The 27,144-nt window shown below is 39.5% G+C and overlaps 1 protein-coding gene across 2 annotated transcripts in view; it reads left to right on the forward strand.

The window, feature by feature from the left end:
* Positions 1–27,144, forward strand: part of COBLL1 (cordon-bleu WH2 repeat protein like 1) — an 81,499-nt gene that overhangs the window by 24,332 nt on the left and 30,023 nt on the right. For both annotated transcript variants that reach the window (XM_054175035.1, XM_054175043.1), the window contains exon 2: positions 19,616–19,795. In XM_054175035.1, the coding sequence (XP_054031010.1) occupies positions 19,616–19,795 (180 nt within the window). The remainder of the gene's footprint in view (positions 1–19,615; positions 19,796–27,144) is intronic.

The raw sequence follows: 27,144 nt of genomic DNA on the forward strand, positions 1-27,144 counted from the left end.
GATTGGGTAGAAAATCAAGCTGACAGTCCTGCTCTCTGAAGAGCTTGTAAGAACTTGGGATGTTTTAATATATAAAATGTTGTTAAGCATCTGGTTTGTACACAGGAGACAATCGGCGCAAGTATGATGAGCTGTACGCACATGCAACACAATATAGGGTGTTGTACCTAATTTCTAGACTATCTGGTTTATCTGGTAGCAATTTCAAGGAGCCTATGAGCTACTGCTGAGGTAGTGCAGGGGAGGTTTCTACATTCAAGTGGGTGTTCCAGCCAAAACTTAAAATGGTGGAAGATGAAACACAAGTTCTGTCAACTTTGCTAATGAAAAATATGGGTTCTGCCCTGACATAATAGTTATGGTAGGAGAATTTTTCTAGGATTAGAATACAGATTTTATAAATAAAATAAAAAAATAAATCCCAGTAGTATAATATGTATTAGAGAGAGAGTATGACCAGAGCACTTGCACTTCTAACAATTACTCTGGAATTATATTTTGAAATAAGCAAAATAGCAGTTTTTGTTCTTTCTAATTTTAAATGATAATGGTACAAATAACACTAACTGACTTGTTATATTTGATTTTCATTAAAATCTTTTAAACTCTTTTGTTAGTAGTACCATGCAGTCTTGGACAAATCTTAAATTGAGTTAGAATTGTTAATTTGTGCATTTTGATTTTGAATGCTAGAGAAAATCCCCAAACATAACTAGATGTCCTTTCCAGAAGTGGTATGCTGCCACTTTAGTTGTTCATGATGCTGATTCCAAAGATACATACTTAGCTGAACTTTAGTTCAGCTTGTGTGTGTGCATATTAAGTAAGAAAGTACACCACCGTTTTCTTCCTCGTTCCTGTCTTAAGGGTTGCTTGAAACCTCAGGCATGTTCCTTCCAGCATGCCATCTTTGCACCTGTGGCCTTCTGCTCCCCAGGTGACTTTTTACCCCTTTGGAATGAAGGCCTTCCTGTAAATCAGTTTCAACTTCTGTAATACTAACTCTGATCTGAATTATGTGATATTATCATAAAAAAGATTTAATTACAGATTTTACCATTGATCTCAGCGCAGTTATCTGTGTAATTTTCTCATTGTTTCATGTTTACTTCACTTTAAGGAAGTATCTGAAAGTTGCCTGAGAAAGTTTATAACTGTGGTACGAGGGACTGCTGGATGAAGCAAACACAAGGTGTTCTTTGAATGTCCATTGAACCATTGCAATTATTTTTAACTTTTTGTTTGGGGAGAAGAATGAGTGTTGCTAAACTTGACCAGAAGTACAGGTTTTTAAAAACATCATTGTACTGCATATAAACACTCAGAACAAGGCTACCCCTAAAACCCTTACAGCAACAGTTCCATAAAATAGATCTGAAAGTTTCTGAATTAAAGCATGGGATTTTCCTGAAGAAAATCACTGCAGGAGCTTTATTTTGTCTGTCACTTTTTAGTGAACTTTCTAGGTCTCTGAAGGTGCTTTAAGGAAGTGCAGTAATTCTGTTTGGAGCTGTAATTTACATATCACTGAAAATTCTGTGGAGATTTTTCTCCCAGTTGTTTGATTTTTGGGTACATTTGATTGTTGAATCCCATAGTGACATTTAGTCTTCCAGAAAGTCTTTGTTGTGCAGGGCTCCTGCTTCCTGTGGTTAAGGAAGATAATAGTTTCAGTTTTCCTTAATCTTGTCTAAATAAATTTTGAAGAATGGGAGGGCTCCAGAGTCTTACAAAATACTTGTAATAATGATGTGTTTCCTTAATGTGTTTGTTAGCAAATCCAATTTTCTTTCCCTGCGGTTCTGTTGTAAATACATTTGGAGGATTAAAAGATATTTTTAGCATTGCAACTTTTAAGTAGTTGGCTACTGTCCCGCTTCAGCTATGGAACTTCAGTCACAAATGAAGTTTTCCACATTGTTTCATAATGGCTTGGCAGTAGCTATTCTCCTTTGAACCTCTAGCGCTTCAAAAGCTGCATGGTTGTTACCCTTGGTCTTTGCTTGGTAATTTGGTATGTTTGTGCTTTTACAAGAGTGCTTCATTTTTTCAGTGTAGGTTTTTGGTGATGTCAGTTGAAAAAACCCAGCAAACATGGATATTGCTGCTGAAGTAATATTTGGGGACCTCGTTCTGCCAAACCACCAGTTTTCTCATGCTTTAGCACTAGCATAGGTATCAGTTACCTGTATACATGCCTGTATAATCCAGCAAAACCATAGCTGGAGCACTGGTATGGCTGTTCACTGCAGCTTTAATTTTGTAGTGTGAGTAACAATAATGAAGGTTCCAATAACGAAGGTTCAGTGTCATCAGTTAGTAACTGATGTGTGGATTACTAAATCCCAGAGGGCGCTTTTGTGTTAGAGAAACAAACTAATTATGGAAATAATTGGAGTACAAGATCTGTGGTGATTCTTTTTCCTCATTCTAGTTCCCAGATCTAGGTCTATGCTGGTGTGCTGCTAAGCATATGTCATATTTCAAACTTTCCTGGGGGATTCTAAACTGGATTGTTGTTTTAAAAAGGAATTATTTAAGTATTAATCAATAATTTTATGGTAACATTGTAGCAGCAGACTAAGAGTGGTTGATTCCAGCTTTTCTGTAGTGTTTGGTGTAGTGTGTATTGGAACAATTCTCTTAAGTTCATATCTAAAATAAAAAAAGGCTGAAATTTCCCAGGTGCAGTTGAATTAGGCCTGTTCATGGCTTTTCTGCCTACACAACGTGAAATAATACAGTTGTTTCACAGAGCGAAGGTTATAAAGATAGCTTTACTGTGATATTAAAGCTATCTTGAGAGCTTTCCCAGTAATATGAACACAGTAATTATATGATTAAATAATAAGGAAACTTTTTGGGTTGTGCACTTCCTCAGGCTATTAACCTAACCACTAATTAACCAACAGGAAATTCCAGACCTGAAAGTTTCATTATTGCTATACTAAATTGTGAAAATATGTGTTAATGAGGATTTCATTATAGCCATCTGTAACTTGTTTTTAGATTGTGTTAAAGCAGGAAAAACATAATATACCATCTGTTACCTAGCCATGTCAAGTTAACACAAAAATATTAGAAGAAAAAATAATCCCCCAATATACAACCTCAATTTTATCTCATTTCTTATATGTTATGTCAACCACCATAGAAATTATTAATTTACCTCTTAAGTGATCTACTTAGAGTATTGAAATTACAACATAGAAATTGCAGAGAGGAAGAGGTGCTGACTTTCCCAAAGGGTAATGACCCATACATTTCAGTTTCACATTCTCTAAAATACGTCTTAAATACCAAAACTCAGAAGCTGGAGATTGTCTTGCATTGTTTTGTGCTTCTGGTCTTAAGTAAATAAAAATTTTAGGATAATGTCTATTAGTACTCTCTCTGAGCAGTGAGTATGAATTGAAACATTTTGCTCTCATCACACACTGGAAGTTTTGCTGTTCTTTTGATCTTAACCTTGGAATTTCTCTGTAGATCCTAATCTGTGCCACTTTTCCAAAGTCCTTTGACTTGTGATTCACTTTGGCCTGAAAAAGAAGAGTAGTTGTAATAGATTATCACACACTTGCCAAGAAATATTACAGATTCTTAATTGTTGGGTGTTTGTAGGTGTAGTGCAGATAGCCTTAGGTGACAAGGAGGTGGGGGTTCCACGGAAAAAGTTACCTAAATTGCTCTTGGGAAGAATATTGGCACAGAAGAAATGCTAAAACAGCTGTGGGATAGTGAGGTGGATCCTTTGCAACTGAGGTCATAAAGTGTACTGATGTCTGCATATTACCTTTTGTGCTGAGTAGAGAGAGGAGTGATCTGTGATGTGAAAATGAGGGTAAAAGGTCAGAATTGTGGTAAGAGAAGTGGAAGGGTCATACCGCAGTTTAAGGGAAGTCATGCTGTGGACAGGCAGCCCAAAATCTGGGTATGGGCTTTTCTCTTTCTCTCTAAAAGTTTTCTCAGTGGGCATCTTCTTTATGCCCTGAATTTGCACCGCAACCAGCACAGCTTTGGTGAGGGCTCTTAAGTACTTGCCTTAGGATTCAAGACAAACTATAAATTTGGTGTCTGAACTTATAAACAAAATCTGTTTCTCTACAGACTGTGATGCAACAAGCAGTTAGAATAGAATGAAGAACTGTGTAAATGTCTTAATGTTGTGAAAAATAAAGTCTAAATGATGCACTGACCACATGGTCTTTCAAAAGACTCTTCTACTAGTTTCTAAGCTAAACCATTTTAGGAAAACTAAACAAACGTGGTATAAGATGACAGACCTTGCATGACTAAATTTGCCCCAGAATAAGAACAGAGATATGAGAAATGGTCTACTGTGAATGTGAGGAGAGGACACTTCAGATAAAGGTAATACAAATAAGTTTGCCCTGAGTATTTGTAAGGGAACAGAAAGAAAAACATGATTATGCTACTGTATAAATCTGTAATGACCATACAGTGCATAGGTCCAGTCACTGTCTACTCCATAAGGATGTAGCAGTACTGGAGAATGTCATGAATATTCCTTTTAATAATATGCCTGACTTTTTTAGTCTTACTGGTATTTTGCAGATACAGCAGAACTGGAGAGGTTTGACAGGGATGTTCAAAGATATGCTATGGCTTTCATAAAAGGGACATAATGATGTGGTGTCTGAGCTCTTGTGTTCTTAGGTTTACTATTTGCACCTGTGCTAACTTGTTGTTCTGACTGTTCCAAGTAAGTGAAAAGACAACAGCAGAATTGTCTCATGATGCTGCATAAAATCCTTAACCCAAATGTGAAATAATGGAAAAACAATTAAGTCTCCCTTAATGTTAAGGGATTATACAATCTATAATCAACTTTCCTTGTTGATGTGTGACGTGCATAGGAAGAACAAGTTCTTGATCTGCTTCCAAGCCATTTGGAAACCTCTTGTCTATGCTCTCTTCTCCAGTTCTTTTTGATACAACAAAACTATTTGCCTTTCCCTGGAGCTTGATCCATCACAGTAGGTGCAGTGCAACTGAAGAAATGGACTATTTAATAAAGCAGGAATTTAATCTGGAGGAATACCTATTCTTAGCCTAGTAATCCAGGTTTCCTGCTATTCTTGCTGCTTTCAGACTTTAGTTTCTCAAGGATATTATTTTGAAAAATAATCATTACTATTTCAGGGTTGGATGAAGTACCAGTTTGTAATAAACAAAAGACTGTTTTTTAAAAAGAGACAATAGGTTCAAAGAGCTTCCAGCTTCACAGATATGTCCCTACTGGGGGCTTTTGAAAACCAGATAATAATTCTGACCAGCTTTTCCATATGCAGATAATTGTTGCATGTCCGTTGAGTTCTAACAGCCTCTTGGACTTCTGGATATATTAGTGGGATTTTTTCCCCAGTGCAGAAATACTCCAATCCTCTGGGTAACCGCGGACAAGTGAATCTGAAGGTATTAAAGATCTAAAAATGTTGGGAAGCTTTTGTTTCACTGCTCTCAGTAGGAAAAGCAAGTCTTTGTATTGTTTTGGTCTTGAAGCAATTCTGCAGATTAAAGAGCATGAAACATCTGTGCTAAAAGTACAGGGACCTCTTTAGAAGGTGTTTTGTATTCACTATTAGTGTTATTGTACTTCGCAGAACTAGATTGTTCACTTTTAAAGCATACACACAAATAAAATGAATTCCATGTATATGATCCATTCATGTTTTTTGTTGCTGATAACAGTTCAGTTAATGCTTCCTTTTTAGGGAATGTTTACTAATGTAATGCCAAGATGAATAGGTAGATGGTTTATGGAAATATGAGAAGTATTTCAAATGTCTAATGCTAAAGAAATTCTAACAAAATATTTTCATTCCATTTTCTTAGTTTGGAGGTTTTTTTACCTGATACCCTAAGATCACCTGTCACCCTAACTTTTAAAATTCTCAACATTTTGCCTTTCACAAGTGTTACAGGAATTACAGGGGGGAAAATATTAAAACACTAGTAGCCTATGCTGAATGATGTAGGTTGGGGAAAAAGTAAAAGTAACTTCTGTGAGGCACAGTGTAAATAGCTAGGTACATACTTGTGGAAAGGAAAGTGTTTGCTATCTTCCCTTTCAGGTTATCTGCAATGTTGGGCACTTGCTTATTGTGGTCAATGGATTAAATTTCATTGGTAACTCCCTGAGTGAAAAAATGGTATGATTTTTCAACAGTGTAAATCTGTCGCTCAGTATGTGAAAGCCACAAGAAGGGAATTGCTAATTAGATGAACAGTATGGAAAATCTATTTTAGTATCTTTAATATCTATTTGCTATTTTAATAAATAACAATACCTATTAATTTAATATTTTTAGCTACCCAGATAGTAATCAATGCCTCCAAATGGAATTCTCAAATGTTTTGTCTTGTGTAGGACATACTAGCCATAGGGAATGGAATATGTTGGCATTTCAGGTAACATCGATACCCTGTTCGCAATGAAACTTCTGCTACTGGTGATCTAGTCCTGCAAGTCTGTTGGCTTCGGCTGGCTTTCTGCAGCTTTTCAAGCAACTGAAATTGCTTCAAGAATTTCTGTTCTTTGTATTGTTAACTCTTGAAGTTTGGTTGCCGAGTACTATTGACTTTTACTTGATCTAATTGTTTCATTCAACCTTAGATAAAACTGAATTAGGTTTCTGTTTGGCCTGACATGATAGTGGATGGATGCTGCTGATAGGGCTTCTAAGGTAAGATGGACTAGATAAGGAATTGTCTGGAGTGTTATTCACTTGGCATGCATGCACTCACAAAGATGTTATCCTCTCACTGTAGTGGTATACAAGCTGCTTAAGATCTGTGTGACCTATTACAGATGTAAAAGCAACATTTATCAGTGACAGGAACCTGCAGGATGTTGCTGTTGATGATAGTGCTTGCCCCAAAGCGTTTGTTCACTGCATTCCTTCCCATTTCCTGGGAAGACTTGACTGTGAGCAGTCCTCACATGGTTTGACTTTTGAAGAGGTAACTGAGTTCAGAATTGCTGTTAAGCAGCTCCTGTGAGGTCAAGTATCTGTAAATTATCATTTAATTTGTCCTGCAAAAGTAAGATGTGTAGAAAAGAGGATTGGATTCTTTTTAAGATACAAGGCCACAGAAGACATAACAGAGCCACTTAATGCTGTCTTTTGAATTGACTGAAGTAGATATGTCAAGATTAATGTCTATACAAATCTCCAGATGTACTCTGAAGGCTGTTTGGTCAGGTGGTGGGATTATAAATAGGTAGGCTTACTGATGTCACCAGTAGCAGAAGGGCACAACAGTGAGCTTGCCATGCACACACACACTCTCTCCCTTCTACCTGGATATGCTATTGAAAGAAATCCACTTGATTTTAATGGAGAAGAAAAAGCTGGTTTATCTTGGAGGTAAGCAAAAAAGCAGTATAATCAATTTTAGCTGCTATTCTTCCCTCTCCTTGCTTAGATGATCAGCAGAAAGGCTTCAAAGTAATACTTGTATTATCTTACTGGGGAGTGTCATAATAACCTAATAATTTTGTTTGCTATACACAGATAAAACCGACCCACAGAACTCTTGTGGCTGGTGTAAATGGGAATTCTGGAAGTGTTTGTTGATGTGAAGTGACACATTTTACAAGACTAGGATGCAAATACTGGTATTTACACAGCATTTCCTTGCTTGTTTGGTTGAACTTGTTTCAACACCTGCTGTGAGGAAAAATATTTACCAATCATTATATCTACAGCAGCATTGATGTCATTGCTCTCTCAGGGAAGGCATAATAAATCACACTCTAAAACAGGACAGACATTACAATTTTTGTATGAATTTCTTGTCTGAGGTAAAAAAAAAAAAAAAAGAACAACAAACAACAAACCAAACCATTATTTATTCTGTTTCTGGATCAAAAATGAGAGTGTTTATAAAGACTTGTAAATTTAGCCATGTGTTGCATTTTTGGATATATAAGCTATTGTGTATTTTATTTTAAGTTAGTAACTGGGTTCTAGAAGCTCAAATGAGGTTATTCAGATTATGTTAAGCAAGGAATTAAGTTATTTCATGCAGACTGTAAGGCTTTTCTGACTTTGTCTTTCATCTGATTTTAATCTAAAATTTTGTTTGGAATTAAATAATTTTTATGATTTTTTTTTTATTAGATCATGTTTATAACAACATGTAGAACTTAATGCCTGTAGTGTTTGACCTGGTATAGCCCTTGCTATGTATTCTGTGTATTCCTTGAATATTCTATCTCACTATATCATAGAAATCATAAAAATTCTGTAGTACCTCAATGTACTAAATATGTAAATAAAGGAACCATGTCAAGATTACTTATAGTAAAAATGAAAGAGCTTAAGAAGTCCAATTCAGTTGAACGTCTTGTGAAAGTATGCTTTGGCGCTGAATCGTATGTTAATATGTTAAAAACTCAGTAAAAAGTACTGGCGGTAAACTTGTGATAGTGAAAATTGAAAAGGATGAAGGGGTCAAGGCAGGATTGAAGTATAGTAGTTAAAACAATTTTTTTCCCTACTTTTATGTTTGAAGCTGAAGTTCTGGACCCTTTTCCAGAAGCTGTGTAATAGAAGTGATGGATCATCCAAAGTAGTTTTGTTTTTACCAACATCATGCAGGGAGACAGTTTTCTTTTGAAGAATTATCTCCTTCCTTCCCTGTTAAAAGAGACTAATAAGAAATGGATCTGGGAGGTTTTGTGGGTGCAGAAGAAAGTGGAGAAGAGGGCTAATGACAGCTCTTGTTTGGGGAGGAAGTTGCATTCATTTGGGGCCCTCAGTTGCCAAGCAGTGAGGGGGTTTAAGGTAAGGTAGGACAAAGGGGAGAGAGCTTCTGCTGTTAGCAGAGCACAGGTGGCTGTGAAAACTGCTGGTCAGGCTTATGCCATGAAGAGAGCTGGGATAGAACTTCTGTAGGAATAAAATTAGAGAGGCAAAGGCCCAGTTGGAACTGAAGCTGGCCACCTCTGTGAAAGACAATAAAAAGCACTTTTACGAATATATTAACACTAAAAAGAAGGGCAAGAAGAACCTCCACTCCTTATTGGTCCTGGAGGGGAACACTGTGACTGAAGACGAGGAAAAGGCTGAGGTCTTGAACACTTTCTTTGCCTCAATGTTTAACAGCAAGGCAAGAGTTCAGGATGAGTGGCCTCCTGAGATGGGTGTTGGGGTCGGGGAGCAGTGTAATGCCCCAGAAATCCATGAGGAATTAGTTTGGGACCTGCTGAGCCACTTGGACACTCACAAGTCCATGGGACCGGATGGGAGCCATCCTAGGGTGCTAAGAGAGCTGGCAGATGAGCTGGCCAAGCCGCTCTCCATCATTTTCCTCCAGTCCTGGCTCACTGGAGAGGTTCCAGATGACTGGAAACTAGCCAATGTGGTGCCCATCCACAAGAAGGGTCAGATGGAGGCACCTGGTAACTCCAGGCCAGTCAGCCTGACCTCAGTGCCAGGGAAAGTGATGGAGCAGATTATCCTGGCGGCAATAACTGCGCACCTGAAGGATGGCCAAGGGCTCAGGTCCAGCCAACATGGATTTAGGAAGGGCAGGTCCTGCCTGACCAACCTGATCTCCTTCTATGATCAGGTGACCCGTCTGGTGGACGTGGGGAGGCCTGTGGATGTAGTCTACCTGGACTTCAGCAAGGCCTTTGACACCGCCCCCCACAGTAAACTGCTGGCTAAGCTGTCAGCTCATGGCTTGGACAGCAGCACTCGGTGCTGGGTTAGGAACTGGCTGGAGGGCCGAGCCCAGAGAGTGGTGGTGAATGGTGCCACATCCAGCTGGCAGCCAGTCACCAGTGGCGTCCCCCAGGGATCAGTGCTGGGCCCCGTCCTCTTTAACATCTTCATTGATGATCTGGATGAGGGGATTGCATCAGTCATCAGCAAATTTGCAGATGACACCAAGTTAGGAGTAGATGTTGGTCAGTTAGAGGGCAGAAGGGTCTGCAGAGGGATCTTGACCGACTGGACAAATGGGCAGAGTCCAATGGGATGGCATTTAACAGGTCCAAGTGCCGGGTGCTGCACTTTGGCCACGGCAACCCCATGCAGAGCTACAGGCTGGGGTCAGAGTGGCTGGAGAGCTGCCAAACAGAGAGGGACCTGGGGGTGCTGATTGACACCCGCCAAAACATGAGCCAGCAGTGTGCCCAGGTGGCCAAGAGGGCCAATGGCATCCTGGCCTGCATTAGGAATAGTGTGGCCAGCAGGAGCAGGGAAGTCATTGTGCCCCTGTACTCTGCATTGGTTAGGCCACACCTTGAGTCCCGTGTCCAGTTCTGGGCCCCTCAGTTTAAGAAGGACATTGAGATGCTTAAACATGTCCAGAGAACGGCAACGAGGCTGGTGAGAGATCTCGAGCACAAGCCCTATGAGGAGAGGCTGAGGGAGCTGGGTTGCTTAGCCTGAAGAAGAGGAGGCTCAGGGGTGACCTAATTGCCCTCTACAACTACCTGAAAGGTGGTTGTAGCCAGGAAGGGGTTGGTCTCTTGTCCCAGGCAACCAGCACCAGAACAAGGGGACACAGTCTCAAGCTGCACCAGGGGAGGTTTAGACTCGAGGTGAGGAGAAAGTTCTTCACCAAGCGAGTCATTCGTCATTGGAATGGGCTGCCCAGGGAGGTGGTGGAGTCACCATCCCTGGAGGTGTTCAAGAGGAGATTGGACGTGGCACTTGGTGCCATGGTCTAGTCATGAAGTCTGTGGAGACAGGTTGGACTCGATCATCCTCGAGGTCTCTTCCAACCTAAGTGATACTGTGATACTGTTGTGCTTGGTACCATTCGTCTCCTCTGACAGTGCGTAAGCAGTCAAGCTTGGGGTCCAGCAGCAGCACTGACATTTGACGAGGTAGCAAATGTGACCCTGTTCCTAAAGGTAAGAGGATTTTTGTGGAGGATGCAGGGATGGGAGTGAGCTGTGAAAGATGGTCAGGAAGATCTGGTGGTAGATAGGTGTGGTAATGGTTGCAATAAGCAGTGTGAGCAATGTGGCAGTGTAGGCCTAGAGCCTGACATGATGGTAGGCCGTGTCCAGCATGGGTGCAGAAGTGGCTAGCAGTATAGCAGAATAGTGCTGTGCCTGCACCGTGTAACCAAAGCAGGACGCTGGTAGCTGTAAACATAGAGAGTTATCTCAGAATAACAGGACGCACACGTGCATCAACAATCTTGCGTGTTATTACTAGTTTAACCAATAGTAATAGTGTGTGGTCACTCGTGAGGGGCCAATGAAGCCATGCCAGCAATGCCCTCTGAGTTGATATAAGTTGTAAAGGTTTTCTTACTGCGCACTTCTCCTATGCACTTCTATGCACTTCTTGCCTGTCAGCTCTACTGTCTGCTCTGTACTATGCTTGCATTATAATCGAACAATACTGAAGCAATAAAGGGACAATACTAGATCATACTGGCCAGCTGTATTGATTCCATCCTCCGTCATCACTAAAGATAGGCACTTGGAGCATTTCTTCTTAGTTTTTCAAGGAGTATTAGCTGAAGATGCTTGCTGCTTCTGTTTGGGGAACTAAAGCTATGTACTCATTCTAAGTTTCCACATATTACCTGTCAGCTGTCTTGTAAAGAAAATGCTTGTTTTAGTGGAATTTCTTAGCTTGTCTTTCATTTGCTTTCCTGTAATGAACTTAGTTGCCTTGTTTACTGACACAGCTGTTTATGTAGGAATTCAGTCCATTCTTCATGTGTCGCATAGCATCTGTGTATTTTTTGTTTGTTTGTTTCCTTATTTATAAGCTTCTACCTCAGGATAGGACACTTTCCCTGCCTCCCATTCACTTCTAATGCCTCATACCATGCCTGTTCTGCAATTTAATAAACCTTCCTATTTCTTGGTTATGCAAATGTGTGAAAGACTTTGAAGCATTACCAAACTATAGGTGGTTTAAGGACATAACTGCGAAGAGATGTCTGTCTCCTAAGTGACTAAAGAGCTTTCTACAAGGAAGAAAAACTTCTTCTGTTACAAACACCTGCATGAGGGGAAAAACCCCAATAAAACACCCCCATCCCCCCACCCCCCAACAACAACAACAACAACAAAACCCACCCCAAGCCATCTAGACATTATCTACAGTGCTTTCTGAAGTTTCATTGCTGTGTTTCGATTATTCTTCCTGTAAGTAAATCTTATGCTGGGAAATGGGACTGTTGCAGCTGAACCCAACTTTCTGTATTAACTAAAAGGAACAGGAAGTAGTTTGTCTTCTGTTGTTACTTCAGAGCTTCCTAGCTGCTGTCCTGAATTATTTTTTTCTATTGACCACCCACACCTTCACCCAGGTAGCTATATTTAAGGCATGTGCATATGTAAGTTGAAAAACAAAACAAAAGGGTCCCTATGAGTTTTTTTCCTGGATACTGAATGGCTCTGCTTTTCTTTCCTTTTTCATCCAGTGCTTGCCTTCAGTGTTTCTTCTAAAAACACAGTTTTCAATGGGAGAGAAAAGCAGCAGCAGAAAAGCTCAGATAAATTGACAATTCTTGCCTCTACTGATGTTCAGAATAGCAGCAGAAAAAAACATGAGCAGATCTAGGTGTTTCATCTGCAGGCTTTGAAAAGACAGTGGTGTTAGACCTGCTTTCATGACTAGGAGATAACAGCCAGAAGGGCAGATTCAGGTTTTGCTCTATTTGAAAGCCCTTAATTGAATTTTTCTTACTGGCTATGGGAGAAAAACATCTGTTTGAGCATCCTTTCGTAGCAGTTCTTGAAAAAGATTTGAAGGTTTGTTCCTTTGTGGAGGCAGTATACGTTTGCTCGAGTTTTAAGCATTTGCTAGATTTATTAGTGTATCAAAGGTTAAGCTCCCCCTTTCAGCTGAAGCTGCTCTTTGTTTTCTTTTCCTGTTTATTCAGCCAGTTATATATTACTCAATTACTGTTACAGATTTACTGCTTTCTCTTCTCTGCTCTGTTTTCTGTCAGACCTTTTCCATACCTGTAAATATAATAAAGGCTAAGTGAGTTATATGAAGTTTTAATAATTTTGAATATCATTAAATTGTTTTGTACTTTCTTTTAGTAGTAGATTTGGTTGGGTTTGTGTGGTGTGGTTTTTTGGTTGTTTGGTTTTTTTTATTTGATAACTTGTGAAAATATTGTAAATAGATGTAATTACATCTGCTTGCTGCAGAGGTATGTTGTATTTGGATGTGCCAAGTTTGTATTTTGTGTTAGCTTTATTTACTTCAAATGTCTCAGTTCTTGACCTCCTTAGAAGTAGCATCATTGGACCTAATTTTCCACTACACATCATCTCTTTTGTTTTATCTATTAGGAGAAAAATAAATACTTTTTGGCACAATAGAAGGTGCTGTAAAGGGCATTTTGCATCAGTACACATTTCTACAATTCTGCAGCAGTATTAATAAACTTTGTGTGAATTTGCAGCATAAAGTATTTTTTATCCTCTGTTGCCTGCTAGGATTCCAAGGTCTTGGCTGTCTTCCTAAGAGCAAAGCAATTCTTATGCTGAGAGAGAAGCTAAATGTTGTTAGATGGTGCAAGACAAAAGTCGGTGATTGACTGCTCCGAAGTTTTAACTGAGCTTGAGAAGGTCATCATCATAATAGTTATGATTTGGCTTTGCACAGCAACAAATAATTATTCGAGAAGAATTTTAATTCTACCTAATTATGTTCCATAAGCTTATACTGCAGCTGCTGTCCTATTAAAGCTAACAGCACAATTTAAAAGATGTCTGTGCCATAGAGATTTGTGTTTACATTGCTTCTGAATTACCCCTTTTTCCTTGTAATAGGAGAAAACATTGCATGAATTATGACTCGAATACAGTGTCTTCTGTTTTCAAGAGTGCCACTACCATGGGGACAGACAAATCAGACAGGCCAGTGTCTGTTTCAAATGGTCTGGAGGGAACTGGAGGATTCATTTGCTGCTTTCTCCCTTTTAGTATGAACCAGACGTTTGAAGATTCCGTTAAGCTTTCACCTTACTGTCATGGTTACCGTCCCAGTTCTGCAATTTATTTCTCTCTAGGATGAGACTTTTTAAAAAAAGATTCTTTAGATCTATGAGACTAGTTGGGGAGATTCCACCCTTCCTATTGACTAAGAAAAAAATTTTGTTAACAGGAGCTTTGAAAACATGTCTTGATTCCTGGTGTGCCTCATTTTCTTGATCTAATTTATTTATGGAAAGAGTGGAAATGTAGGTATTACATGCCTTTCCCCCCCCCCCCCCCCCGTTATAGCTGTCGTCTGAATATAAATATAATTAAGAAAACATCTCCAGACAATTTGTTGTTTGAAACCTCACTGAGTAAACCTATAGAGAGAATCTTTGAGTTGAATATTCTTATCACCTGTAGCATTACTGCTGGCATGTCAGTTGGTATCAGTTCCACAGGCTAAACAGCCTGCCCCTATAGGGGAGGTATTCCAGTCCTCTGATCAGTGGGACCTGCCCCAGCAGTTCATTGTCCTGCTTATTCTGGGAGCACCAGAACTGGACGTAGTACTCTAGGTGAGGCCTCAAGAGAGCAGAGCAGAGTGGGAGAATCGCCTGTCTTGTCCACCTGGTCACACTTCTTTTGATGTGGCCCAGGATACAGTTGGCCTTCTTGGCTGCTAGCACACGTTGCCAGCTCATGTTGAGTATTTCATCAACTGACATCCCCAAACCTATGTCCTCGAGACTGCTGTTCATGCACACCTTGCCCAGACTGTATTTGTGCTTGGGATTGCCGTGACCCAGGTGTAGGACCTTGCACTTGGCCTTGTTGAATTTAATGAGGTTGGCTTGCACCCACCTCTCAAGCCTCTCCAATTCCCTTGGACGTCTTCCCTTCTCTCCATTGTGTCAGCTGGACCACATAGCTTAGTGTCATCCACAAGCTTACTGAGTGCTAAAATTGGGACAATATAACTGTAAAGATAGCAGGGACTTCCCATTCCAAGTTCTGATCAGAGATTCTAAGATAAATCCTGTCTATACTCATACATAGATTATTTTGCTGTGCTAATGGGGCTAGGCCTGGGAAGAGTAATAGTGCTGGTTTTGGGGTACTTTCAGTTTATCACAAGGTTATGGAGTGTCTTTACATCACTGTAGCTACTATAACAAGAGAAGCTGTGCATCCCATTTCTGAAACTGAAAGAACAAAGCTCTGCATGGAATAGATGTGTCACTCCAATTGTTAATATTCACATTGAGAACAATAGAAATTAAAATTGTGTATTTAATGTAGGCCTAAACTCTTGTTCTTCTGTTCCTTGGTTAAGGAGAGATGCAAGATTTCAGCTGTCTGCTACTACAGCAGAGCAGTGGAGCAGCATTATTGTGATAATTGAGAAATAACTACGTGCTGTAAGAGGTCGAAAGCAAGAAAAGCTTTGAAGAAGCTTTGTTGAAGTGGCCTTTTTCCTCTCCTGATGTGATCTTGCTAGAGCTAGATCCTTTTCTGCCTTTGAGTAAAAATAAAATGGAGGGCTGTGTTTTCTTTTCATATATATGATTTGGTTAAGTTTGATGTGAAACCAGTGTTCTTCACGATGTCATAAGTCAAATTAACAAATCTATCTGTTGTGCAGTAGAAGATTTTTATTATGCTGTGTTTAATGAACATTTTCAAAACCTGAGAGACAAGTGAAATTGAGGTCACTATAGAAAACTTGAGACACAGTTCTTATGTTAGAGGTTAGAACAAAATTTTAGTGAGAGAGCTATCAAGCTGTCTAGTGTCTCATGTAATTGTGTTCAAAACAGTAAATGGGGTAAACATCAATAGTCTTTGATATCAATATTTGAAGAGGTAGCTTTTTTCCCCTATGCTGTTGCTTTTGGTTGTGCACAAACTTAGTAGAGTTTTGGGGAAAGTGATCCTTATGAAAAGGAAGTACTGATGATAACCAGAACGTCCAGGTCATTGTCAGTTCAAATATTTCTCATTATTTTAAAGTGCTTTTTTCTAGTTACTGATAGTTAAAAACATACTGCTGCTTTCCAACAGGAATGTTTTGAAAAATCAAATAAATAGATGCTTTATTTATTTGCTCTTCCAGACCCTTTAAAAAGTGCTTTGACACATTTAGATCTCTGACGCTATTGCAAGCAGGAAATAATGTTGAGATTCAGCAAGGGCACTGTCTTCTGCAGAAGTGGGATATGAGGCACATAAAATGTTGACTTTATGGCCTTTCATTTAGTTTTAAGGATGTATTATTTTTCTTAACAAAAATCACTAAGCCTATTTGCATTTTGCTGAAAAAAAAAAAGTTTTAATAACTTAACAGGATCTGTACCCTGCCACAAAAGATTGGTGGGAATTGCAGGTGGGACTTCACAAATTTAAATGTCTAAGCAGTATTAACCAATTCTCTGGGAAAAGTAAAATTTCTTATGATGATGGCTACTTGTAAGACTTGGTATTAGCAGTGGGCTTCTGGTGCACTGGGAAGAAGCAGAATACAAATTATGCCCAGGCTGTACCACTTGTTGTTTGTGGGACACAGTAGGAGCATTGTGGGTGTGTCTCTGGCTGCCTTTTCCAGCACTAGACACAGTCGTCTTTTTTTTTTTTCCCCCTTCCTGATTTATCTTATGCAGCTGATTAAACAGATAATATTCAAGCTGTTGTAGTGTAGTAGGTAGCTAGAATTGTATCTGGTGATAAACAGGAGGAAGCACATTCCTTCAGGTGAGTTGAGACTGGCACTTCTAATGTATGGTGTAGGGAAACTCAGTCAATTGATAGGGCTGGGACCCATGGAGACATTGTGAAGGATTCTGCAGCAGTTTCCAGAGAAGTTTTCATCATGAGTTGTGCCCTTATTTGGTTGAAAATGGCTCTTCTGACTCCCAGTGTGTCACAGTTAACCTGTGGGAAGAATCACAGTAGAGTTTGCCTTTGGTTTTGCAGTAGCCATGGGAATAAAGAGTGTGTTTTCGCTTGTTTTAACTCCTCTGAATGTTTAGAGTAAACATAAACTATGTCTGCTTAGCTCCTAGCATATCTGAACATAAAGGGTGCTGTGAGAGAACCCACTTACTGAACACCTTCTTCCTGACCTCTTAAAGTGCTATTTTTATATGATTGCAAGTGTATTTCCAACATCCTCTCACTTGCTGCTCTTGATTTGCACCTATAGATGTAATCATGGTAAAAAGTTGTTCTTGCTGCCCAATGCCAGCCCTGGGACCCTGGAAGGACGGGGCTTCCATTATCTGTCAGGCAGCCTTTCCTATGGCAAGGCAGAGACACACAGAGAAGAAACAAAGCTGTAAGATCAAATGTAAATACTTTGGGCTAAGAATGAGAGAATTGTTGAGAATGAAGAAAAAAGAGAGACAGCATCTGGAAACAGAAAACGAAAGTATTGGATCCCTGTTGTTTAACAAAAGGCTGCCAAAATCTCAGCATAAATTCTGAGAAACTGTACTTAGAGATTTTTCCGCCTTTGTATAGGGCAGGAAACATAAGCATGACTAACCAGAAGGAACACACAGATGTGCTGGAGATGAGTAGAGTAGATAGCTCTGTATGTGGGAATTTAGCTGACCTCATTAAAGTGCCTGACTCAAAAGTATGTGTGTGTATGTGTTCTTGATAAATACTTGATAAATAACTTTTGTCTGTCTAGCTTTTACACACAAATCTTGACAAGATAATTTTACCAGTTCTATTTCTCTACAGTTTCAGCTAAACATTATATAAATCTGCCTCCTTTTTTTTGGTGGACCATGCATCTATCACTGTGTGTGATTAAGCAGAGTTCCAGCAATAAAATGGCCAAATGTCTACTTAATAGAAAGTGGAGTCTACTAGCATTTGCAAACAAATCCTTCTGTAGCATCTAGTCTTTGAAGATCAAATTCAAAGTTCAGTTGCAATAAATACCTTTTAAGGGTCATTGAAGTCATATAGAATAAAGAAGGGGAAAAGCATTACTGCTTCACTTTGGGTTTGGATTTTTTGGGGTCATAGGGTGTCTTTTTAACTTCCTAATTAAAAAAGAAGTAACTTTATAGACGCTCTTTATTGACTAATAATTTCTTTCTGGTAGCTACATGGAAGCTAAAAATCATGCCAGAAAACATCCAAACAGGATGGGGAGGAGTAAAATTAAATTTGCATCATAGATTTTGCGACATTCACGTAATGCAGAACAAGCCAGGCAAGCTGCTGTAGAGACCAAAGTGGCATTTGCAGCTTTTTTTTCTTTTTTAATTGCATGAGCCAAAACTAATTTAAAACATTAACACAGAGGATGTGTAATTTTTGATGGCAAATCCTCATTCAGCATATTTGGAGGTCTGAGAGTATTCCTGATTAGCTTGGAGAGGCTGTGAATAGTTAATTATTCAGCACAGAGTTCTGAAGTTCAAAACTCTAAGCACTTTCAGCAACAGGTCAGTCATGTGAAGTCTCATTACACAGTCCTCTTTTGCAGTGCTGCTTTGGACCTTGTGTGCTCTTCATTGTGAGTGACTTTAAACTTTGTTTAAAAAAAAAAAAAAGAAAGAGTGTATTTTTAACTGTTGTATGCTAGATCTTTCATTTCAGTTCTGTATGACAGTTATAAAAGTTAATTTCTTAGGTTTCGTTTAAGGTAAATAAAGTTTGGTACGGCTCCAGAATCTAAGTTGCAAGTGTATTTTTGGAATATTTGTGTATTAGGTTTGAAATGTATTTTAAATTTCTGTGAATGTGTTTCCATTCAAGCTCTTTAATTTCTTACAAATATTCTTTTAAAGATACCGTGATGTAATGTAAGTCCACAGTGTGACTTGTGTAGAGTGAATCGTGGACAGTTGTTATAGTCCAGATTCCTCTTTTACTCTATGTTGTATGACACGATGAGAGTCCTGCCTTCAGAATTTACTGTAACATAAAGATAACATAGAGAGTTTTCCTTTCATACCATTTTGGACTTTGTTTAGTCAAGTAAGTGGAACTTGTCACTCTATGCATTCAAAAGTACACTGGATTGTCACTAAGATAGTAGAGGATAGTGAGAAGATTAAAATAGGAAATCAGCATAGGTGAGGGGAAAGTGTGAAAGCATGTCGTGCCTGAAATGTCAAGAAATATTAAGCACAATAGTATTGATTATACTGCTTACTTTATTATTGATTACTTTATAGAAAAAAATAGACCACAGCTGGTAGGATTTGATTGCATAATCAAAAGAAAAAATTGAGGAGGAAAAGTGTGATTTATTCCCTTGCCTATCTATACTACATAATAAGTATACTGTTAGTGCAATTTGGCTTCATACTGCGTAGTACAGTATTTCTGTTTATACTAATCCGGTAAATCTGTTTGCCGAAAGCACAAGTAAGGTCTGTTGTGTAACCCAATGGAGGAGAAGTAGTATTTAATTTACTTGTTAATGTTTGGGCTCGATGGCTTTTTAAAATATGATACCCTAGTCTATTGTCTTCACCAATTGTATGTTTAAAGCATTGTCTTATCCCTTCCTTGTGTGTATCACTTACACAGTGAGGGTGAAAAGAATTAACTGTGGTTCTCTCCTGTTCTGAGACTTTTTAGTTTGTCAGTATGGAATCGTATATATAAATACATACTTGACTTTTCATTTTTATCCATTTATTTCAGAAGAAAATCCAAAGCACCTCCCCCTCCATCTGAAACAAAATCTGTTGCTGTTTCTCCATTTGATGACACAGAATCGGACAACCTCATAATGGAACAGAAAGAGAATGTAATTGATAAAGACATTGAACTCTCAGTGGTCCTGCCAGGAGATGTAATCAAGTATACTACAGTTAATGGAAGGTAAGTTACACAGTATGACCGTTCTGCTTAACTTTCTTCTCTTGGCATGGATTACTTCAGCCTTCATCTATTTTTTAATCATTTGGTAAAATACATGGAGTGTGACCCAAAGAAGGGCAAGAAAGCTGGTGAAGGGTCTAGAGAACAAGTCTTAGGAGTTGCTGCTGAGAGAACTGGAGTTTAGTCTGGTGAAAAGGAGACTCTATTCTGTTCAACTACCTAAAAGAAGATTGTATTGAAGTGCGAGCCAGTCTCCTTCTCCCAGGGAGTAAGAGATAGGATGAACGGAAATAGCCTTAAGTTGTGCCAGAGGATGTTTACATTTGCTATTAGGAAATAATTCTTGATTGAAATGGTTGTCAGGCACTGTAATAGGCTACCCAGGGAATTGGTGGAATCACCATCCCTGGAGATATTTTTAAAATACTTGTTGTTGTGGTGCTTAGGGACACCGTTTAGTGGTAGACTTGGCAGTGCTGGTTGTGCAGTTGTACTCAACAATCTTAAGAGCCTTTTCCAACCTGTATGTTTCTTTTTCTACTATGATTTTGGGGTAGAAACATACACTTGATACATTTACCTACATTTTTTGGGAAGACTTTTTAGAGATTGGAAAATTCTTTATGGCATCTATCGGGATGCATAACTATACCTGTTGTTCTTTTTAGTCAATGCAAGTCTCTAGAAAAATAATAATTTGTGTGAGTCACTGAATTTTCCTAGTGAGTTTTCCTTATTAGACTTAGAGATGAGTTCCTGTGTCTTATTTGGATACAAAGTCAAATCCCTATCACTTTCTCAGCACTACTACATGCAGGCTACTAGGAGTCTTAAAAACAGGTGTCATCACTTCAGACAAAATTTATAATACCTCAAATAATTTTTAGTTTTGGCTTTGGAATTAGTATTTTTGTTCTAAACAAATATGTTTTGCTTAAGCCAGTTTTAATCTGAAATAACATTTTTCAGTCCATTAACTGGTAGTACAGATTGTGCATATAACTCTTATGTCACCTTTAGATCAGAAACACCAGGACATTGACTGGTGAGGTGAAATGATAAATCCTAGGACTTAAAATGTTATATTAATTATTGTAGCAGACCTACTAAGAAGGCTCCAATGTAAGGCCTTGTATGGATCAGAACAATTAGGATGCCACTTTATTTACGAAGATGAAATAAAGAAGCGATCTGTATGTTGTGCTTGGTGTGTTGTCAGTGTCATTGCCACTGAAATCAAGCAGGCTGTTGATTGATGTAAATCAGGTTATGTAAATGTGTAGTTACATCTGCTTCACCTCCTAATGAGAGGGCAAGTCTGTCTGGAGTATGTTTGCACATTTTGTCGTTTGCTAGAGTTCATGAGGTTGTTGCTTAGACATCAAATACCAGAGCTGCAGTGGCTGAGATTTGTGGATTCGCCTTCACTCTGTTTCCATGTGATTTTTCAGGATAACTTAAATCTGAGAATATATTTCTCAGAAGAAATTTTCTGAAATAATTGATGACTTTAGTGCTTTATGGTGTTCTTGCTGTCATGTTTACAGCAAGGGATATTGCCGTCTGTAAATATGGTTCCTTCCTCTGTTTTCAGAATTTCTTAAAGGTAAGATTCCCTGTGTACAGTGTCAGACACTTCTTCTTTTCACTCCCTTTGTCCACACTTAGAAGTGCCATGTGCCCTTTGTCTTGCTTTGTTCAGAACAAACTGCCAGAAAAGAATGTTGCAGATATCTTTACTCAGTTAAATTACATTGTGGATAATTACTCGGTGTTTAAGATAGGCCTCACAGGCTTATCAGTCAGTTTTATTATCTCACAGTTACTGTTGTGGTTTTTGTTCAATCAAGATACTGTATGTGATTGATATAATAAATTACTTCCTTGCAAATAAGAACCTCTATTAGCACTGCTAGGCTCACTCAGAGTGAGGGGAGATACTGTACAGGACCTGTAGTCCACTGTGAAACATACTTCAAACTGTTTTTTCTTCTAGTTCTGCTTGGTCTTAATAGTTGTATTTTGTGGGCAAATAGGCAAGATCCCTCTAGAATTAGCTCAGACAGCTAAATTGCTAATTCATTTGTTTGTTGCTCGTAAATCACAGATGACAGTCTCAAAGCTCCTGAGGAGAGAATAGCTTTTAAAATCTCATGGTAGAAAAAGCAAAAATATAGGGTTATACAACCATGTGCTCAAATACCATACTCCACTAGAAGAAAGTACTGTTCTCAGATGAAGTTGGGTGCTTTGCTTGCTGCTTTGGCCTAGTGGATAGCAAGAGCGATGTAGAACAAACCAAGATGTTACACAGATAAATATCCTGAGTAGAAGTAGGCAGAAGAGGGTCAGAATGACACTTAAAGGGGATTTTAGAGGAAAGGATTATGAGAGATTAAGTTGATTATTACAGTATTGCAGTACATTAGAGGTTGGAAAGGACCTCCAGAGATCATCAGGTCCAACCCTTCTTCCAAAGCAGGATCACTTAGGGTAGTCTGCACAGGAATGCATCCAGATGGGTTTTGAAAGTCTCCAGAGGAGGAGACCCGACAATCTCTCTGGGCAGCCTGTTCCAGTGCTCCATCACCCTCACTGTAAAGAAGTTTCTCCTCAGAAAGAGAACTACAGAGTTGAGAATTGAAGAATGCCCAGAAAGTTAGTTTTAGGGGAATGTTAAGTCTTAGAACAAGGACCACTGTGCTGCAGAATCATAGCCAGTATCAAAAACCAAACTTGGCAGCTTAGGTATATTTATGATAAAAAGGAAGTCAGGTCACACAGCTCATTAAGTATTTTGGTGTCAGGACGTAGCAGAAATCTCTGTCTTTAATATCAACACAATTAATTGTTCAGACATGACTGTGTTTGTAATTGTTCAAAGAAAGAGTTGAGGAAAGGTTACATTTGAGCAGTCTAGGTCAAATCACAGAATCACATAATGTTAGAGGTTGGAAGGGACCTCCAGAGATCATTGAGCCCAAACCCCCCCTATCAAAAGCAGGAACACCTAGGGTAGTTTGCACAGGAATGCATCCAGATGGGTTTTGAAAGTCTCCAGAGAAGGAGACTCTGCAATCTCTCTGGGCAGCCTGTTCCAGTGCTCTGTCACCCTCACCGTAAAGAAGTTTCTCCTCATGTTGTGGTGAAACCTTCTATGTTCAAGCTTATGTCCATTGTTCCTTGTCTTATTACTGTGCATCACTGAAAAGAGATTGGCCCCCTCCACTTGACACCCACCCCTTAGATATTTATACACATTGATCAGATTCCCTCTCAGTATTCTCTTCTGGAGACTAAATGGCCCCAGGGCTCTCAGTCTCTCTTTGTAGGGGAGATGCTCAAGTCCCCTAATCATCTTTGTGGGTCTCCATTGCAGTCTGTACAGCAGGCCCCTGTCTCTCTTGAACTGGGGAGCTCCAAACCGGACACAGTATTCCAGATGTGGTCTCACTAGGGCAGAGCAGAGTGGGAAAAGAATCTCCCTAGACCTGCTGGACACACTTTTCTTGATGCACCCCAGGATACCATTGGCTCTCTTGGCCCCAAGGGCACGTTGTCCCATGGGGAACTTGCTGTCCACCAGGACTCCAAGGTCTTTCTCCATGGAGCTGCTTTCCAGCAGGGCAGCCCCTAACCTGTACTGGTGCATGTTGTTATTCCTCCCTAGGTGCAGGACCCTGCACTTGTCCTTATTGAACTTCATGAGGTTTGCCTGCACCCAGCTCTCCAGCCTGTCCAGATCCTGTTGGGTGGCAGCACAGCCTAAATGGGTGTCAGCCACACATACACACTGGTTTTGTCTCATCAGGAAACTTTCTGAGGGTACTCTCAATCCCTTCATCCAGGTCACTGATAAAGATATTGAATAAAACTGGACCCAGTACTGATCCCTGGGGAACACCACTGGCCACAGGCCTCCACTATGCCACTGATGACAACCCTCTGAACTCTGAGTAGTTGCCTGGGTCATCCTTCTTGCCTTTTTTGAAGACTGGAGTGACATTTGCTTTCTTCCAGTCATCAGACACCTCTCCTGTTCTCCATGACACTTCAAAAATCGTGAAGAGAGGCTCAGCAACAGTATCAGCCAGTTCTCTCAGCACTCGTGGATGCACCCCATTGGGGCCCAGGGATTTGTGTGTCTTCAGTTGGTACAGGAGATCTCTAACATGGTCCTGACTGACCAGTGGAGTGTCCTCTCCTCTCTAGTTCTGTTCCCTTGCTTCCAGAGACTGAGGTTCCTGAGGGCTGGTCTTGGAGTAAAGACTGAGGGAAAGAAGGCATTCAGCAGCTGTGCTGTCTCTGCATCATCAGTTACCCTATCTCCCATATCATTCTGTAGTGGGCCCACCTTTTGCCTGTTTTTTTCTTTTATAATTGATGTATCTGAAAAAACTCTCCTTGTTCTTTTTCATCTCCTTGGCAAGACTCGGTTCCAAGAGGGCCTTTGCCTTTTTTGTTGCATCGCTATGTACTTTGGCTATATTTCTGTAATCCTTCCAATCGCCCAGACCTTTTTTCCGCATATTGTAAACCTCCTTTTTATTTTTGAGTTTTTCCAAGAGCTTCTTACTTATCCATGCAGGTCTTCTGCCTCTCTTACTTGATATTTTTTATTTTTATTTTTTTTTTCCTTCAAGGTGACCTAATTGTGGCCTTGCAGTATCTGAAGGGGGCCTACAAGAAGGCTGGGGAGGGACTTCTCAGGAGATCAGGTAGTGAAAGGACTAGGGGGAATGGAATGAAGCTGGAGGTGGGGAGATTCAGACTGGATGTGAGGAGAAAGTTCTTCACTGTGAGAGTGGTGAAGCCCTGGAATGGGTTGCCCAGGGAGGTGGTTGAGGCCCTGTCCCTGGAGGTGTTCAAGACTAGGCTAGATGAGGCTCTGGCCAGCCTGATCTAGTGTGAGGTGTCCCTGCCCATGGCAGGGGGGTTGGAACTAGGTGATCCTTGTGGTTCCTTCCGACCCTGACTGATACTATGATACTATGATTTTTGCAAGGAAGGCCATTAAGCCATAGGGTTTTGGTAATTGGAGTCTCATGACAGGAAGACCTTGTTCTGAAGTTTGGTATAGAAATTTTTGTTTGTTTGTTTGTTTTGAGAGGACTGTAGAAATTTGATGCTGCTTGTCCTTTAAACACTTTATTCAGTATTTGAATTGACACCTTTCACTGGTTACAAACCTAATGTACATTCTAGGTGAAGTTTCATCATTTAACTCTCAGTTATATGCTATTAGCTGCTTTTTGTTATTATTTAGTTAGGGAAGAAGAACCAGACAAAAATGGTTAAGAGATGAAGAGCTGCAGCAATATGGAAATACATTTATGGTTAGAGATTTCCAGAAATCTAAGTAATGCAGCGAAGTTAAAGAAGTTACAAATAAAGATTTTACTGACATTAGATAAAGGAAGGCATGCAAATGAGACAAACGAAGGCCACTCTTTGAGCTTTTACTGAGTTATGGAAGCTCTTGTGACGTACTGTGACACATGCAATCCTCTGCCTGCAATCGTTGAAGGCTTTAGCAAAAAAGTAGTTTTACAAGTATGGAAGAATGTGATTACTTTTGTAGCACTAAGAACTATCTAAAGCAGTTCTTGAAGGTGTCTTGTCCTCCTGCCCAAGAGGGTAATTTTTGGAAGTACCAATGGACAGCAAATTTGCGCGGAATAGCTGTTTTCATATACTAATTTGCATGTATATGTCTGTAGTTTGTGAGCAGTTATGCTTTGCATTTCCATCCTGTCACTTCTTGTTGCTCTGGCTAATGTGAGGGTTTCTCCTGTCACTGCCATGCATTTCTATAGTACAGCTTTCTCTGATCCTTGATTATGAGTTCTTGATCTTGTCCTCTGCAATGTTCTCACCCTTCTCCAGTAACAGAAAGCCAGAGGAAAGTCATCTTTTAAAGCATGTAAAAATGCACCAGAAAAAAAGTGATGGGTGAGTTATTGGATAGACTGGTAACCAGAAAGGTCACTACAGAAGTAGTCCGCTGTCTCCTCTGGCTTCCTCCTCCCCTGCCCTGACCCCAGTGAAATGGGGGAATGATGTGATTTGCACCTGTAACTCTTTTCTTACTAGGGTGAGATGGATGCATTTGTTCTATTATGGGTTAGAAGTACAACAAAGTAGCTCCTTCTTTTATCTTCTAATCAGAGCAGATTGTGATACATGCAAGGGAAGAACTGAAATAAACTTTCTAGTTCAGCTGTGTGAAAAGGGAAGAATAGCTACTTTTCTGTAGTGCTCAGTGCATTTCTCAGGCTGATACATGTAATGTAGGTGAAGGCAGGGGAGTGTGTTACATTCTTCTGTACTTCTTTTTGATACCTTGGAGCATCATTTCTGTACATTTTTTGGCTTTATTGTTCCTCCTGCCTTTGTCTTCCGAGGTAAATATTCCCTTGCCTCTTAAGCAGATAGAAACTGCCCTCTGGGGGAAGGGAAAAAAGTAACAGTTCTGCATTAGCTATTTCTGTCAGCTTTCAAACTGTTTCATTCTTCTGAAAAGTGCACCATGTGCACCACAGAGCTTAGGCCTGCTTCTAGAAATCAGAAGACAATTCACTTAACAAACCTGTATTTATTTGAATCAACTGAAAACAGGAATGATATTCTAGGGTTAATTAAAGGGGTAAGGGGAAGGTAACAGCATTCACAGTGATTTCTAACAGTGAGTTAGTTTAAATTCTTGTTTTACAGAACCATATAGTGAAAAGTCTGTTTTAAATTCCTACTTAATAAACATATTTGCAATCTTTATATTATATAGAATTCTGCTTAGCTCAATGGCTCTTTGTAGGAGCTCTGTATTTCCACATATGGCTCTGCTACTGCAATACATGCATCTGTTACATCTAGATTATGTCTAGAATTTAAGGTGTGTGATAAAGCCATACCAGTGAAACTGTGTAATTTTATCTTGGATACTTCAGTGTTATTTTCAATATAACATTTGATTGCTTCAGACTTTTAAATTATCTCATAGTATCATCCTTGTGAGACAGAGCAGGTGATAATTTCCCTGTTTATAGCTGTAACTGAGAGATGCAAAGGATGTAAAAATCTGAATTCTTCTCTGAATGCCCCTTACAGATGATTAACCAACTCTAAAAACTGAGGAATGACCAATTCCAGTGACCTGATAGTACTATAACCTGATTCTGTTGCTGCAGCATGTAGTGTTAGGATACTCTCCTTACCTTTGGTCTATTTAAACTTCCATGACGCTTCTGTTTGAACTACAACTTTGACAAAGTTATTCCAGTAGCAACCAGAAATGTTAATCTTATCTTAGTGTGATGTTCCGCATGCACTTCACTGAGCATGGAAAGAAC

The sequence above is a fragment of the Dryobates pubescens genome, chromosome 2 (assembly GCF_014839835.1).
Source record: "Dryobates pubescens isolate bDryPub1 chromosome 2, bDryPub1.pri, whole genome shotgun sequence".
Classification (NCBI taxonomy): domain Eukaryota; kingdom Metazoa; phylum Chordata; class Aves; order Piciformes; family Picidae; genus Dryobates; species Dryobates pubescens.